This window comes from Sphaerodactylus townsendi, linkage group LG04, assembly GCF_021028975.2.
Source record: "Sphaerodactylus townsendi isolate TG3544 linkage group LG04, MPM_Stown_v2.3, whole genome shotgun sequence".
NCBI lineage: Eukaryota > Metazoa > Chordata > Lepidosauria > Squamata > Sphaerodactylidae > Sphaerodactylus > Sphaerodactylus townsendi.
In genome coordinates this window covers 18,952,487-18,970,359 of record NC_059428.1, presented here as the reverse complement: position 1 = coordinate 18,970,359, position 17,873 = coordinate 18,952,487, and the positions used below count along the sequence as shown (strand labels likewise).

At 47.8% G+C, this 17,873-nt stretch overlaps 1 protein-coding gene across 4 annotated transcripts in view; it reads right to left on the bottom strand.

Annotated features, from left to right (window-relative positions):
• Nucleotides 1-17,873, bottom strand: part of DEUP1 (deuterosome assembly protein 1) — a 73,885-nt gene that overhangs the window by 42,886 nt on the left and 13,126 nt on the right. For all 4 annotated transcript variants that reach the window (XM_048495658.1, XM_048495659.1, XM_048495660.1 and 1 more), the window contains exons 6-7: nt 8,031-8,144; nt 2,521-2,775 (exon numbers count right to left, since the gene is read on the bottom strand). In XM_048495658.1, coding sequence (XP_048351615.1) covers nt 2,521-2,775; nt 8,031-8,144 — 369 coding nt within the window. The remainder of the gene's footprint in view (nt 1-2,520; nt 2,776-8,030; nt 8,145-17,873) is intronic.

Here is a 17,873-nt window from a genome sequence, read left to right as displayed (position 1 = left end):
GGAGAACACTGATGCAGAGAGTCTTAGGCGACCCCTGGGAAAGGGTCGTTCGACTCCCAAAGGGGTCGTGACCCCCAGGTTGAGAACCACTGGGATAGAAGATCGGACTGAGATTTGGATTCCCCACAACTGCCTCCACCCAGACGCTCCATCCCAGGCAAAGTGATGCGGTTGGGAGAATAAAATGGGCTGAGGGGAAAACAATGTTGTAAGCTGCTTTGAGTCCCCACTGGAGAGATAAGCAGAGTATGCATATCTAAATAAATTAAAAATCCTGAACCTCTCGGAATTCTACAGCATCAGGGTGCAAGTTTCACTAGCATGTACTGACTGCTAAACAGGACTGGCTCAGCATCTGGATGCTAAATGTGCAAACAGAGGATTCTTTCCTTTGTCACTACCCCCCACAACAACGACCCCTAAGAAATGTATTTTCGTTCTTCGTCTACGCAAGTAAAATCTTGAGGGTACGATCGTTGTCATTGGCCACCTTCCCCCCTTAATGAGTGCCCCTGTGCTTGAGGGTGGGGGGGAGTCTTGACCTCTAAATGTCAAAAACAAAACACAGTTTTCACAGGATTATAAAATGGTACTGGTTGGGACAGATGGCTATTATGTTACCCGTCTCCAATAAACTCAGAGGCACATGGAACGTTTGCGTAACACAAATACTGCAATTCGTTGCAGTGGGTTTGCTACCTCAGATGGGAGGAAAACACATTTTGCCAGGGACAATGGGAAAATAAGATCCCATAAGTGCTGTCGTGAAGGAAGGTATCTGAATTTTCATCAAGGACTCTCAGCTGTATTTATTGCACAAATAGCCTCTGGAAAGGCACTTGGATGCTAAAATGAAGGACTGAAGTCCTATATCTCAGAAACAAGTCGCAATAGAAATACCTTGACTTGTGGTTCTTTGTGGGAAAGAAAAAGGATTACTCTGAACGGTTGAGCTGTCCTAATGGCTGATGGTGCTACAAGGTGCTGAGCAGGAAGGACACTGCAGCCACACACAGGGCTTCCTCTGAAAACAGCAGCCTCACCTCTCACTCCCTTCCGTCTTGCATGACGTCTAGGGATCCAAAACTTGTGACAGGTTGCCACACTGCTGGTGGGTTCCATTGTCAGAAGCGAAATCCGGAGAAAAATTAAAAAGAAAAATAAGACCTCATCTACTTACCATAGAGTTCCTGGTGATTCCTAGGGCTACCCAGAAGTTAAAAGGATAGCGCTAGGAATCACTGGAAACTTTATGGTGCAGCTATCTGGTTTTACCATTGAGTTTCTGACAACTCCTAGACCTGTGGTGGCAAACCTTTGGCACTCCAGATGTTATGGACATAGAAGCCAATTGGCCATGCTGGCAGGGGCTGATGGGAATTGTAGTCCATAACATCTGGAGTGCCAAAAGTTCACCACCACTGTCCTAGACCTTCTCTATTCCCGTCTGGGCAGCTCTAGAAATTTTCAAGAACTCTGTGGTAAGAACTTCCTGTATGTAGATGAAACCTTATTTTTCTTTTTACATTTTTTTTCTCCTGGGTCACAGTTCTCCTCAACCCTTGGCCCAGTTGACAGGAACGGCCTGGGACCCCTACCACTGCATTACAATCTTTCCTACTTTGCAAATGGCAGCCCATGAAGTGAATTCACAGAACAGAGAATTCTGAGAGACATTGCGGGGGAGGGGGGGGAGGGGGAGGGAGAAGGAAGAAGAGACATGTGACTGCTATTTTAGATAGTAACCCTGAGTTTGCCATAACCCTGAGTTCCAGCCTCAGCCTTTCCTACCATCTTTGGTCTGGTGTTAGTTTGCTAGAGCACGTCAATTTCATGTCAATTTCTTCTCAACTTGCAGCATTTAAAAAAAAAAGCTCTTCTGATCCTTCTGAAATGGTGGCCTGAAGAGCAGGAGGAATTGCTGTGGTGAGGGCGGGGGAAGAAAGCTAAACGCCTGAGGATCTCCTTCGCTTTCCTTACGAAGGAATAGGAAAAAGTCACGCTTTAATAACTTTTGGAAAACACCGGGATTCTCGATCTGACAGTGCGGTGAGTTCTGAAGAGGGGGAAGCATGTGCAAAACTGAGAATCAAACCCAAAGGGAATGTATACTTGGTGTGAAGGAGACCACAAGTGTGTAAATGACCTTGGTCACTGCCTGAAATGTCTATATATAAACTCAATCACCATACAGTTTATCCTACCGTTCCTCCCAGGTGCTTCCCCACCCCACCCACTTTAATTCTCACAACAACCCTATAGGTTAAGCTGAGATACGGCAGGTTGGCCAAAGACAACTCCAACCAGCAAGCTCCATAATCGGGTGGAGATTTCAGTTTGGGACATGCCTGCCCAAGGTCAATATTGCAACCACTACACCACACCAACATCTCAAAGCACTCACCTGTCAAAGCTTCCACCTGGCCAAAGCCCCTCTCTGGGCTCCCATGACTCACAGCATCCACCTCAATATTCCACAGCCCTGACAGACAGACAGTGGCCATCAGGCTGGACCTTTACCTGGCATTTCCTTTGGCACATCTTCAGTTCCTGCTGGAGCTTGAGGTTTTCCTCTTGCAGCCTGTTCCTGCTCATTGCTATTTCACTCACAGTGGACTTCAGTTTGTCCATAAAGAACTCATTTCCTTTCGTGGGCTCGGTGAAAGCGTCCTGCTGAACGCCGAGGCGCTCCGTTTTGCAGCGGCTGCAGGGGCCGTCCTCGTTCTGGTGTCGTGTTTGGACACGTATCTGGGTTTGGCAATTCTGTGCTTGTTTCTGGAACAAGGGAGAAAAGCAGGCTGCATGGAGTTAATTGATTAGAGCAGGAGAGGAAGAAGAAAAGAAGAATTTTGAATTTATATCCCACCTTTCCCTCCTGTAAGGAGACTCAAGGTGGCTTATAAGCTCCTTTCCCTTCCTCTTCCCACAACAAGACACCTTGTGAAGTAGATGGGGCTGAGAGAGTTCTGAAGGACTGGGACGAGCCCAAGGTCACCCAGCAGGAATGTAGGAGTGCGGAAACACATCTGGTTCACCAGATAAGCCTCTGCCTCTAAGGTGAAGGAGTGGGGAATCAAACCCGGTTGTCCAGATTAAGGTCTGATCTGGGCCTGGGTGGAAATTCCTTGATGGAAGAAAGATGGGATTTAAATGTAAATACTTGTGCCTGCGGAATATACTACCTTTCTTCTTGCATCCCAATTGCTGTCTCTGCTTTGATGCCTAATTTCTTGAGATATTAAAATAGTTATGATCAAACAAAAAGATAGTCTTAATCTAAACGTGTTGACCTTATATGGCTATTAGATCCACTGGCTCCTGGTGGAATTCCGGATCATCTTCAAGGTGTTGGTGTTAACCTTTAAGGCACTTGTGGCCTTCATACCTTCATGACCATCTTACCCCATATGTCCCTAATAGGCCTCTGCATTCTGCAGAGGCAAATCTGCTGGTAGTTCCCTACCCCTCATTGATCGGGCTAGCCTCTACCCAGGCCAGGGTTTTTACAGTCCTGGCCCCTGCCTGGTGGAACACTCTCCCTCCAACTGTTAGGGCCCTGTGGGTCCTTGGTGAGTTCCGCAGGACCTGTAAAACCGAGTTGTTCCACCGGGCTTTTGGGGAGACTGGCCGCGGATTGCCTGCCCCCTCCTGATGCCCCATATACCATCTGTTGTGTCATCTTCGGCAATTTGCCGGTCCCCTCCCAAGCATGGGCTCAAGCATGGGATCAGGTGCCGCCAATATATGTGAGATGCTGCTATTGTTTTAACTTGTTAATGTTATAGTATATTTTATATTTATACCTTGTGTTTTATTGTTGTTTGCCTATGGCTTATTGTACAATGCCCAGAGCACTTCGAGGGTTGGGCGGTATGTGAAATTTTAATAATAATAATAATAATAATAATAACAACAACAACAACAACAACAACAACAACAACAACAACAACAACAACAACAACAACGTTAAATACATAGTATAAGTGTAGCTATGTACAAAAATAATGTTGAGTGAATCAATTATATTTATTTCATTGGATTTTGTTCTGCTAATTTCACCCAGAGTTCCTCAAAGGGCAGGTTAGCTGATTTAACACCCAGCAAAGCATACATATAAACGCTGTTACTATGGTAATTATGTTTCTTTTTCCAAACGTTAGGCATCCGCATTAGCCACATCTTCTAAAAACCCGAGCCCATTAAATGACGCAAAATATGACAGTGTGAATGACCCGAGAGCATTATTCTCCGGCAATTCTTTTAGCTTCTCCCTTCAAAATTCAGCAAAATTCATTTTATTAGGCAGGGGCATAGCTACGGAAAATAGCGCCTGGGGCAGGCACTGAAATTGCGCCCCCTCCTCCCACCGGGGCTTCACTGTCCCAGCGCAGCCTCCATAGAAAGGCAGGCAGGCAGGCAGGCAGGCAGGCAGGCAGGCAGGCAGGCAGGCAGGCAGGCAGGCAGGCAGGCAGGCAGGCAGGCAGGCAGGCAGGCAGGCAGGCAGGCAGGCAGGCAGGCAGGCAGGCAGGCAGGCAGGCAGGCAGGCAGGCAGGCAGGCAGGCAGGCAGGCAGGCAGGCAGGCAGGCAGGCAGCAAGAGAAAGGGAGAAAGAAAAGATAAAGAGGGAAAGAAAGTCCCACATGGCCTCTGCCACCCCAATGTGGCCTCTGCAGCCCTTGAAGGTCTGTGGAAGCAACACTGGTGTGGCATGGTGAAGTCCATCAGGTGGTACGGAGCACTGAACTGAGCAACCCTCGGCCACCCCAGAGTGGCCTCCACAAGGAGTCCTAATCAAGGGGTGGGGGACTGACTCTCCTGCCCCAGTGTGGCCTCCAAAACCCTTCCTCGCTGAGAAAGCGCTATGGAGGCCGTGCCAGGAAGGTGGAGGGTTGCTTGGTTTGGCGTTTCACTCCGCACCTGTGGATTCCACCATGATATCGCAGCAACTCTTCTGGGGTGGCAAAGTCCGGGCCGGGGAGGAGGGGTACCAAGGGAAAGAGGAGAAGACTGGTGGGGGGTACAGGAGGAGGAGGAGGAGGAGGCAGGCAGTGCAATGCTCCTCCAACTCCTTGTTCAGGTGGGGGGAGGGAGGGGGCGGCTGGCTGGCCTGCCAACCAAACACCCCGCCCCCCCCCCCACATGATATATGGGAGTGGTGTCCTCCTAGCGCCTATCCTACTAGGGATCTTCAAGAAGAAAAAGGGGTGGTGAGGCTAACTGTACAGGAAAATAGCATTGGTTTGAAAGGCAAGATACAAGATTCAGAATTCAAAAATCAAGGTGTTACTCTACTAGCTGTAACCAGCTGTTCTAAAGGTCACTCTGTCAGAACATCAACTGGGCAGCATTTGTAGTCCTCAAGTCTCAAAGTCCCAAGGTGTCAAGCAGCTACATCGGAAGGCGCCAAGAGCCTGCGTCTCAAGGTCCAAATGATGGATCAAGGAAGCACAGCAAAGCTAAGATGAAAACCTCAAATCTATCCAAGACAACTTCACAACCCATTTGCTAGCTGGGTAACCTAATGGGTTGGAGTGAGGATTTATCTGCAGTAATAAACCCTTTCCTTGCTTACAGTCACACAGCAATAACGTCGTTGTCAGCTTTAATTAATTGGAATATGGCTTCTCAGTTCTGTGTCCTTGAAACCATCCGTATACTGCTGGCACCTGACCTTTATCTCAGTTTCACACTGCTGAGAATTTTTATTTATTTTACACATCTGAATAACACATACATAGAAAGATAAAGAAGAAACCCAATCTAGTCCCCTCCCCCCCCCACAATAGCAATGCTAAATGAAAAAAAGAAAAGAAAAAAGCACATACACAAACACCTACAGATCTATATGGTGACTTCCAGCTACCTCACTAAGGATCCCAGCATAATTCCAACTCCATGCTTATAATTAGTACCTACAGCAGTGGTGTAGGAGGTTAAGAGCTCGTGTATCTAATCTGGAGGAACTGGGTTTGATTCCCAGCTCTGGCACCTGAGCTGTGGAGGCTTATCTGGGGAATTCAGATTAGCCTGTACACTCCCACACATGCCAGCTGGGTGACCTTGGGCTACTCACAGCTTCTCGGAGCTCTCTCAGCCCCACCTACCTCACAGGGTGTTTGTTGTGAGGGGGGAAGAGCAAGGAGATTGTAAGAAAGGGGGGATATAAATCTAAACTCCTCCTCCTCCTCCTCCTCCTCCTCCTCCTCCTCCTCCTCCTCTTCTTCATTTCCCCCACCCCCATTTGGTCCTTCTTATAACGTTGTCATAATCCAATACGCTGTTTTCATTTTAAGCCTTGAATCCTGCTGTTGTTTCTCTGTTTGTATATGTTTTTAAATAAGTGATCCACAAAGGATTTCCAGTCTTTTCAGTAAACTGTGTATTCTTGTCGGTGGGTATTGCAGACAATTTCAAATGGTCAGGGCTTTGCCACATTGCAAGCACGACCCTATGAAATCCCCACGCTTAATATTTTATTGGAGGCCTTAAAGCCTGAACGGATATGTGAAAGAACCAAAAACCTGCACTGGGGAACTCAGTTTCTTGACAACTAGTGCTTGGATGGGAGACCACCAAGGAAGTCCACAGTCACTTTGCATAGAGGCAGGCAGTGGCCAACCACCTCTGCTCATCCCCTGCTCTGAAAATCCCATGGGGCCACCGTAAGTCGGCTGTGACTTGATGGCAACACAAACAAACACACAGTTATATCCCTGTGACTGAACAATCCAAATAACTGAATAACAGAATGTTTTTGACTTAAAATGGTGTCAGAGTGTCTGTTCTTGCTTAATGATTGTTCTCTCTCTCTTGCTCTTCTATATTATTATTATTTATTTATTTATTAAATTTAGCATACCGCCCTATCCCCGAAGGGCTCAGACCCCCTTTTCTCTAATGGTTCTATTTTTCCCCCTCTCCTTCGCTCAGACGCATAGTGCCAATGGGGACATCTGGGGCGGCTTGTCCCGGGCGCCGCCATTGCCGTCACGTGCCAGGGGCGGGGGGTGGTGGGCAGTGGTGGGATTCAAATAATTCAACAACCGGTTCTGGTGATGGGGGTTCAAATAATTTAACAACTGATTGTTTACAAGCACCCTTTTAACAACCGGTTCTGTGGAAGTGGTGCGAACCTGCTGAATCTAGGGGACATACCAAGGGATCCTGGATTTAGCAGTTCAGAGGGACATACAGTGGAAATGCTGGGGGGAAGAATTAGAACTAATAAAGGGGGGGGGGGAATTCACGCAACGCGTGGTTGGTGTTTGGAATATGTTGCCACAGGTGGTGATGTTGGCCACTAACCTGGATAGCTTTAAAAGGGGCTTGGACATATTTATGGAGGAGAAGTCGATCTATGGCTCCCAATCTTGATCCTCCTTGATCTGAGACTGCAAATGCCTTAGCAGACCAGGTGCTCAGGAACAGCAGCAGCAGCAGAAGGCCATTGCTTTCACATCCTGTGTGTGAGCTCCCAAAGGCATCTGGTAGGCCACTGCGAGTAGCAGAGTGCTGGACCAGATGGACTCTGGTCTGATCCAGCAGGCTAGTTCTTATGTTCTTAATCCCACCACTGGTGTTGGGGGCGGGGCAGGGGTGCGGGCAGCTCATGCCCCCGGGCGCAGTTCCCCCTCCCTTCATCACTGCCTTCTCTCATGGCGGCAACTGGAGTTAATTAGAAGCATCTCTGGCCCCTTCCTCGGAAGGGGGGCAGGCAGATGACCTCCTATCTCTGCCACGACTCGGGGATGGACTTTTGTGTTCTTTCACTTTCCCGTTCCTGCTTTCTATGGGAATGCGGAAGGAGGGGGTGTGAGCTCTGGAAGGAATAAAGCAAGGGTCAGGTGTGCAAAGGGTCAGAACTGGCTTTCCAAAGCCGGCAGGTGCACGTGTTCATTTCGATAAAGATTTCTGAATTGCAAAAATTCAGAGTCCAGCGTGGAATGAGGTCGTGGGCCTGACAAAATGGAAAACCCAGATCTCATGATTCTTCAGCTCTAATTACTTTTTGAAAACGGAAGAGAACAGTACCTGAAACAGAGTGCATTTCTCAGACAACGACTTCCGCTGAGCATCTAAAGAAACCAGACGGTTCTGATACAGGGTTTCTTGTTTGTCCCATTCTTTTGATTTAGCTTTAAATTCCTAAAACGAGGCGACACAGAAAAGAAATCAGTCGCGTGACAGATACCCTTCCCGTCGTACGTTCTGCAAAAGAAAAGGGGGTCGTAACAATTTCAAGTGGAAAACTTTCTTTTTTTGTTCCTTAACAACGCACGTTTGTAAGAGGTAATTCTAGAGTAGGGAAGCAAGAGCAAATAGCACAATGCCAACCTGAGAAACTGAAAAAATATGTTGTTGCAAGTAGACTGTTCGTTCTAAATACTCAAGGAAACCGTAGGAGCAGTTTACATTCACGTACGAGATATTGTTAGCAATAATGTATACAGTACTTGCCAGGTGCAAAACGACATTGGTCTTACCTGTGAAGGGTAATTCTCCATTGAGCGATCGGGAACATCTGGGTTCTTGCTAATCTACCAATCAGGGAGGCAGGGATTTGAATAAATTTCCCAGGGTCCCTCCTTGTCTGCCCGGCTCCTCCTCTGGTCAGTTTAGGTTTCTCCCATCAGTAGTTTCTGACGTGTCGACTTGTAACCAGCATGTTCTCCTTCAGGAGAAAGTAAAAAAACTCCACTCCAGAGATAAGAAAAAACAGTTAATTGTAACCAGCTGACAGGTACATAACATTACAGTCATAACTATGAACGATCCAACGAAGGAAGAGAAACGGACGATCAAAAACGGAGTGACCGCCAAGTAGGTAAAAAACTGGGAAATCAACGTAGTCTGTAAGCGATAACTCAGGAGAGGATGAATGTCTAGCATTTCTTGGGTGGGCAGATGTTCCCGATCGCTCAATGGAGAATTACCCTTCACAGGTAAGACCAATGTCGTTTCTCCATTGAGCGAGGGAACATCTGGGTGACCTCCCATAGCAGTGTCACAGTGATTTACAGGGTGGGATCAAAATCCTCTCCGATTATATGCTGTAGTACTCTGCGACCATAGTCTGCATCTGCTGCGCTGAATATGTTCAGTCTATAATGTCTTACAAAGGTGGAAAGAGAAGACCATGTCGCTGCCCTACAGATCTCCATGACAGAGACGTTGTTATTAAAGGCAGCGTTAGTTGAAGCACTACGAACCGAATGCGCAGTGATCCCTACAGGGACTGGCAACTTTTGTGTTTTGTAAGCCTCACCTATACAGTCTCTAAGGCATTTGCTGATGGCTTGTGAGGACAATTTTTGGCCTTTGTTATGGTTGGCAATTGATATAAATAAGGACTCAGACCGTCTGAAGTCCTGGGTTCTAATAAGGAAGGCCTTGAGTGATCGCCTAACGTCCAATTTGTGCCAATATACCTCTTTGGGATGTTTTGGCGTAGGGCAGAAGGTAGGTAAAAAGATTTCCTGACTTCTGTGGAAACTTGAATTGACCTTGGGAATGAATGTGGGATCGGGTCGTAGGACCACCTTATCCTTGTGAAAAATACATAAGGTAGGTTTGACTGACAGAGCAGCTAGCTCCGAAACCCTTCTGGCCGATGTGATGGCCACCAGAAAAACTATTTTCAACCTCAGGTGTTTTAGAGAAATGTCCATGATGGGTTCGAATGGAGGGGCCGTAAGGGCCTGCAAAACGGTATGTAATCTCCATGTAGGGAAATGGTGTTGTACTGGACTTCCTTTTAATGTTGCTCCCCTCAAAAATCTGACTATGTGTGGATGGGCAGAGGTGGGGTAGGCATCTAAATTGGGGACGACAGATGCTAAGGCTGCTACTTGTCGTCTAAGGGTGTTGGCTCTGAGCCCTGACTCCAAGCCCTCTTGCAAAAAACCGAGGATGTCTTTGACAGCAGGGGTAGTAGGTGACACTCTTTTCCTCCAGCACCATCTTACGAACGCCTTCCAAGAAGTGTTGTAGATTCGCTTGGTAGAGGTCTTTCTGGATGCTAGGATGGTATCCATGACCGCATGACTGTAGCCTAGACCCTCTAATAATTTCCGCTCAACCTCCAGTGGTTAAGCTCAGGGCAGCTCTGGTTCTGGGTGTACTATGGGGCCTCGTTGAAGCAGGTCCTGTAGAAGAGGTAAACGGAATGGTTTGCGTACTGACATCCTTAAAATGTTGGCAAACCATGGTCTCCTTGGCCACCAGGGGCCACTAAGATTATCTCTGCTCTCTCTTCCCTGATTTTTCTCAGTAAGCGGGGTAATAGCGGAAAAGGAGGAAAAGCGTAGAGAATTCCTCTCGCCAGGTGGGCGACAATGCATCCGTCGCTTCCGCCCTTGGGTGGCTGAACCGGGACATGAACCTGGGCAACTGATTGTTGAGATTGGATGCAAACAAGTCCATCACCGGATGTCCTAAAGTTTGGGATATCATCACGAACATTTCCTTCTTCAGTTGCCACTCTCCCGGATGAATGTATTGTCTGCTCAACCAGTCCGCTTGTATGTTGTGTGATCCCTTTATGTGTTCCGCGAATGGATAGTGCGATGTGTTTCCGATCCACCGAAAAAAAGGAGGACTGCTTCCCTCTGAAGCATCTTGGATTTGGAACCGCCCTGTCTGTTTAGATATGTCTTGGCGGCAACATTGTCCGTCCGTATTAGAATGTGAGCACCTTGTAATTGGTTTTGGAAATGTTGCAGTGCCAATCGAATTGCTCTTAGCTCCAACACGTTGATATGGAGTTGGGATTCTAGCTTGGACCATACCCCTTGGATGGGAGCACTCTCCAACATTGCACCCCAACCGCTCAAACTTGCATCGGAGAATATCTGTTTGGTCGAGCTGATCCAAAAAATTCTGCCCTGACTGAGGTTGCGTTTCTTGGTCCACCATAGCAGGCTGGCCTTTACAGTCCTGGGCACTGTCACCTGTCTGTTGGATCTGTTGGTGATTAGATCCTGGAATGGCCGGATGAATCTCTGTAGCGGCCTGGCTCTGAACCTTCCCCATTGTATGGCTTCGGAGTACGCCACCAATAACCCCATCAGACTGACCAGGGTAAGGATTGGACATCTGTCTCTGGACACCACTTGCCGAATCTTGTCTCTCAAGGTTTTTTGTTTGTCTGGTGGGACTAGAATTTTGCAAGACACAGTGTCTATTAGGAAACCGAGATGTTCTAATCGTTGGGAAGGTTTGAGGGAGCTCTTTTTCCGATTGACGAGGAAGCCGTGCTCCTCCAAGGTCTGGATGGTAAGTTGACTGTCCAATATGGCCTGCTGATAAGAGTCCGACCTTATGATGATGTCGTCTAGGTAAGGATGCAATCTGATTCCCTTTTCCCTTAACAGCACTACCAGATTGACCAGGACCTTGGAGAACACACGGGGGGCTGTGCACAGCCCGAAGGGGAGAGCTTTGAATTGAAAATGATCTTTTCCTATCCCGAACCTTAGGAACCTGCGATGCCCCTCGAAGATGGGGATATGCAAATAGGCCTCTGAAAGATCTATTGAGGTGAGGAATTCCTCTGGTTGTAAGGAGTCCACGATGGACCTTAGGTTCTCCATTCTGAAATGCTTTAGTTTTACAAACTGATTTACGTATTTTAAATCTAGAATGGGTCGCCATTCCCCGTTTTTCTTGGGAACCGTGCATAATATTGAATACACGCCTTTTCCTCTCTGTTCCCTCGGAACCGGTTCCACTGCTTCGATTTTTAATAAATGATCGACTGCCTGTAACTTCCTTGATCTTTTGTCCGGGTTTTGGGAAAGGGGGGACAACAGGAATCGACTGGGTGGCAGGGATGCAAACTCTATTACATAGCCTGAGCACACAATCTCGAGGGACCAGGCATCCACTTTGGATAACCTCCAAATTTGATGATATCGTAGAAGTCTGCCCCCCACCGCCTCGCTGCTGGCGTCAGGCCTTATTGTTGCGTGTATCTGGGAAGGAACGGTCGGTTCCCTGTTGTCTCCTGTTTGTGAATCCTTTCTTAAATTGAGGGCGGCCCTGGCTCCAATACGGTCGTCTAAAGTCTCTTTTGTTCTGGTTAAAATTCTGTTGAAAGGTTTGTCCCTGATAGGGACGAAAATTGGAGCTGGGATTGGCCTTTTTATCAAATCTACGAAAGGACTTAGGCAGCTGTTTTGGCTTTTCCTTTGGATCCACCAAGAATTCATTGAGTTCATCTCCAAATAGTTTATGTCCCTGGAATGCACATTCTGACACTAGGGCCTTAGACTTCCAATCTGTTTGCCATGCTCTTAACCACAGAAGTCTCCTTGCCGCTACCGATGATGCCATCGCTCTGGCTGCAAAGGTCACTGAGTCTAATGTCGCGTCTGAGGCAAAGCACACCGACCTTAACATTCTGTTAACTCCTTCAATAGATCTAGTCTCGGTCTCAGGTAACAATTCTAACACCTTCTTTGCCCAAGCAATAGAAGCTCTGCAAACAATGGATGCCGTGGCGGAAGCTCTAATAACCATTGCCATGGCCTCGTGAGATCTACGGCATAGCTGATCTGCACGCCTGTCTTGCAGATCCTTAATTTGTCCCCTACCGTCTTTAGAGACGGCACCTGTGGACTGCAATGCCGCTACTGGGCCATCTATAATCGGTACCTGTAAAATATCATTAGCATACGCTGGCAATGCATAGAGTTTACGAAGGAAATTTGGGCACCGTCTATTTGCAGCTGGTTTGTCCCATTCATTAGTGACCTGGGTTTCGAAATATTCAGGAAAGGGGAAAACTTTCTTTGAATGTGCATCAGAGGGGAAATACTTTCCATCTCCCTTGTGCAAGGAAGTAGACTTTCTTTTGGATTTTCCTTCCCCGCTCTTTGCTTCTCCTAAATGCAATGCGGAGACTGCTTTTGACAACAGGTACTGATAGTCCTCGATCTTAAAAAGGCGGGAGGATTGTTCTGTGACCTGGATCTCTTCCAGGTCCTCTATGTCCGATAAGACTTCCCCCTCCTCTCTGCTTAGTGAGTCTGCGTCAGAGGAATCACCTGCCCCAAGGGCTGGACTCAGCCTGGGTTTTTTAAGGGCTGCTTTGGTTTGCCAGGTGGGGTTAGCTCTTTTCTTTTCCCTAATGGTTTGGCGAGTAGGGGAAGCCCTGGAACTGTTAGGGGGACTGGAAGGCTGGTAAACCTGCTCTCTGTAAAGAGCTATCATCTCCTCCCTCATAGAAGCCTTCTCCTGCTGAAAAGCCCCTTTAACGTATGAGAAAATTTCAGTCTTAAGGTCTTTCAGGGAAAGCTTACCCCCTTCTTGCAGCTCTGCCACCGTCAGTGATTGACTCTCTGGCGCTGCTGCGGCAATCTCTGAGCCCTGGCCTGGGATACCGAGGCACTGCGGGCTTTTTGGAGCGGTTCCTTCGCCGTCGCGTCTGGCGGCGGCCATTTTGCGCGCCTCTTTCGTCTGGCGCGAAACGGCGCTTTTTTCCCCGCTCGTCTGGCGCGCCTTCTCCGTCGAGGAGGGGACCCTCTCAGGGCTGCTGTCCTCCTCCCCGGAGTTTTTGTTTGGCGTTCGGCGGCTGTAGACGGTGCCATCGCTCTCCTCCTCTGAGGAGAGCACCGTATCCTTCCGTCGCGGCATCGCGCCTTTTTTTCCCCAATCGCTGCTTGCCCGCAAAGGAGGAATTGCTAAGGCAGAGCGAGGGAAGCCGCCTCCGAGGCTTTTTTCTTGTTAGTTGCCTCTGTCTCCAAATCAATGATCAATGACAAAAATAATAAACACCAGTGGCAGTAACAGCCACTGCGACTGCACTCCCTAAGGCAGGAAACAAAACTGACCAGAGGAGGAGCCGGGCAGACAAGGAGGGACCCTGGGAAATTTATTCAAATCCCTGCCTCCCTGATTGGTAGATTAGCAAGAACCCAGATGTTCCCTCGCTCAATGGAGAAGCACTTTGCAGCATTAATTATGCTTAGCGTTCAAGCTGCACATTAAAAGTGCTGGATGCAAAACACGGAACTAGGATCCCTCTCCCAACAACCCTTTGAAGAGAAAATGGGTCAAAAGGGACCCTGCCCAGGGAGACACTTTTTCAAATGTCCCACGTCTCAATTTTTATTCATTTGATTGACATCATTTATACCCCACCCTTCTTCCCAATGGGGACCCAAAGCAGCTTATGTCGTTCTCCTCGCCTCCATTTTACCCTCACAACAACCTTGTGAGGTAGGTTAGGCTGAGTGTGCGTGACTGGCCCAAGGCCTCCCAGTGAGCTTCCGTGGCAGAATTGAGATTCAAACCTGGGTCTTGCAGATCCTAGTCTGACACTAACTGCTACAGCACACTGTCTCTCAAGTCAGCCCTGAACAACTGTAATAGGATGCAGACCCCCTGGCTCAGTTTCATGGTGTGGATCTCACAGGGGAGATTAAAACTGCTGCGAAGAAGAAGAAGAAGAAGAAGAAGAAGAAGAAGAAGAAGAAGAAGAAGAAGAAGAAGAAGAAGAAGAAGAAGAAGAAGAAGAAGAAGAAGAAGAAGAAGAAGGAGAGGAGGAGGAGGAGGAGGAGGAGGAGGTGGAAGAAGAGTGGTAGTAGTTTGGATTTATATCCCCCCTTTCTCTCCTGTAAGAAGACTCAAATAGGCTTACATTCTCCTTTCCCTTCTCCCCCCACCCCAAAAACAAACACCCTGTGAGGGGAGTGGGGCTGAGAGAGCTCCAAAGAACTGTGACTAGCCCGAGGTCACCCAGCTGGCATGTGCTGGAGTGCACAAGCTAATCTGGTTCACCAGATAAGCCTCCACAACTCAAGTGGCAGAGCAGGGAATCAAACCTGGTTCTCTAGATTAGAGTGCACCTGCTCTTAAACACTACACCACCCTGCCTCTCCAGGAAGTCAATAGTCAATCCTCCCCATGTAAGAACATAAGAACATAAGAACAAGCCAGCTGGATCAGACCAGAGTCCATCTTGTCCAGCTCTCTGCTACTCGCAGTGGCCCACCAGGTGCCTTTGGGAGCTCACATGCAGGATGTGAAAGCAATGGCCTTCTGCGGCTGTTGCTCCCGAGCACCTGGTCTGTTAAGGCATTTGCAATCTCAGATCAAAGAGGATCAAGATTGGTAGCCATAAATCGACTTCTCCTCCATAAATCTGTCCAAGCCCCTTTTAAAGACATTTTAGCCTATGTACAGGCTAAAATTTCAGATCTGCCTCATGGGCCCAGTCGGTAGTCTGGAGACTCTGGATGCTGAAGCTGCTAAGCAGGAGTGTACTGGACCAGTAACCCTGATGGAAGAAGGCTGGGGCCCAAATTACCTGAGAAGCTTCTATACTACTTGGGCTGGGCTTCCTCGGTCATTGAGCTCCAGGGAACTGAAGCATGTGCAGCCCGTAATCGGGCAAAAAAAAAAAGCCCTCTTGGGACTATTTTGGGTTGGGAAAATGGTGCATGGGACAGGCTGAAGTTCCTTCCCCTGTGCTGGAGTCTTGTTCCAAAGAGGGCCTGGCAGTTCCTGTGGAAATAAGTTACCACAGCTGTCACCTGGCTGCAGGAAATATGAATAGGTTGGTAGAGCCCCTATCTGACTTGAGCAGAAATTTCTTATGTCTTTGGGGCCTGGGAATGCCAGGTTATAGGAAACTGGTTAGATGCCTTTAAAGGCAGATTTATATCAGTTCGTAGTGGATGGAATCCAGTGAATGAATGAATGAATGAATGAATGAATGGATGGATGGATGGATGGATGGATGGATGGATGGATGGATGGATGGATGGATGGATGGATGGATGGATGGATGGATGGATGGATGGATGGATGGATGGATGGATGGATGGATGGATGGATGGATGGATGGATGGATGGATGGATGGGTGGATGGGTGGATGGGTGGGTGGGTGGATGGGTGGGTGGGTGGGTGGGTGGGTGGTTGGGTGAGGGATGGGAGGATAGATGGTTGGACAGAGGGTGGGTTGGTAGATAGTCTGGGAGTACCCAGCTGCTGCAGCATTTGTTACTGAGGATAACAGCCTTAAGAATCACTTTGGCTAAGAACGTTAGAAGAAAAGCTAATTTGCTTGCATTCAAAGGTACTGTGCTGTCGCAGATTCGCTTTTTACAGAAAATAGACAGAGGACTGAATCCTGGCTAAATTATCCCAACAGAAGTGGAGGGATATTTTCCACCAATCCCCTTTCGTGCCTGCAGACCCTGAACCTGCCCCCTCATGCTGTCCCCCATTTCGTGGAGATCTATGGGCCACCGCAGGAGGGAGGAGTCAGGAATGTTCCGCCAAATTGACAGAAGTGCCTTGAAGGAGTGAAAAAATTAAAGTGAATCTCACGCAGAGACTTCACTTGTCATAAAGCTGGCCAGGGTACTGTAGGTTTTCTAGGTTGTATGGCCGTGTTCCAGTAGCATTTCCCCCTGAGGTTTCGCCTGCATCTGCGGCTGGCATCTTCAAAGGATCCTCGGAAGATGCCAGCCACAGATGCAGCGATACATCAGGAGAAAATGCTACTGGAACACGGCCATACAACGTGGACAACCCACGAGACCCTAGTGATTCCAGCCGTGAAAGCCTTCGACAATACACAGCTCGCCAGCTTTACCCAGGAAACTTTGTTCGAAGGACAGGAAAGAAAAACACACAATTCACAAAGCGCTTTGCTACAAGGGTCGTAAATTGCATATCAACTGTCTTTTGATATGCAGGTCACACAGAGTATACAACATCTACCTTTTGCTAATCTTGTCAATACATATAGAGTATAGACTCAGCGACTCCAACTCTGAATTGCTAAATTCAGGATCCCTTGGTTTTTATCAAGTAATTGTGCTCCCCCCACTCCCCAGGCTCATTTGACATTAGTTATAGATTATGTCAAACTGAGGTTAGATTGGCAAAAGTCCGCCTTATATTGTAATGCAGGGGTGTCAAACTTGCGGCCCTCCAGCTGTTCATGAACTACAATTCCCATCAGTCCCTCCCAACATGAGCATTGACTATACTGGCAGGGGCTGATGGGAATTGTAGTTCATGAACATCTGGAGGGCCACGAGTTTGACACCTGTGTTGTAATGCAACAACCATAATGCGGCAGACAGATTATTAGCACAGATCCACATGCAATGGATACCACTGGGAGCCAAATGTAAGTATATAATCAACGTGAGCATTATTTCAGTGGGTGGCTGTGTTGGTCTGCAGCAGAACGGTTCAATTAGAGTTCAGTAGCACCTTAGAGAGCAAGAAGATCTTCAGGCTGCAAGCAGAATCATCTTAATTGGACTTTTAAAATTCATGGAGAATGTTGATCAACTATTAGTCAGCTAAATGGAATTGTATGTTCCTAACCTGAATGTCACGTGTCCAGGACAATCAGTAAAGGAACCTATTGCTCTACTGCCCGAATTATGGGTCCCCCAGAGGCCGTATATTGCTTAGCGTGTCGGAGTAGGATCTGGGAGACTCGGTTCTAATTCCCACTCTGCCATAGAAATCATAGAGTTGGAAGAGACCCCAAAGGCCATTAAGTCCAACCCCCTGTAATGCAGCAACACACAATCAAAACACTCCTGACAGATAGCCATCCGGACTCTCTTTAAAAACCTCCAAAGAAGGTGTTTAAATGGAATGCATTCCACTGTCGAACAGCCCTTATTGTCAGGAAGTTTTTCCTGATGTTTAGCTGGAATCCCTTTTCCTTCACCTTGAACCCATTTCTCCTGGTTCTAGTCTCTGGAGCAGCAGAAAACAAGCTTGCTCCCTCACCGAAATGACATTCCATGGAACCTTGCTAAGTGATCTTGGGCCAGTCACATACTCTTTGCCTAACCTACGTCTTGGGAATATTGTGAGGATAAAACGAATGTTGGTAA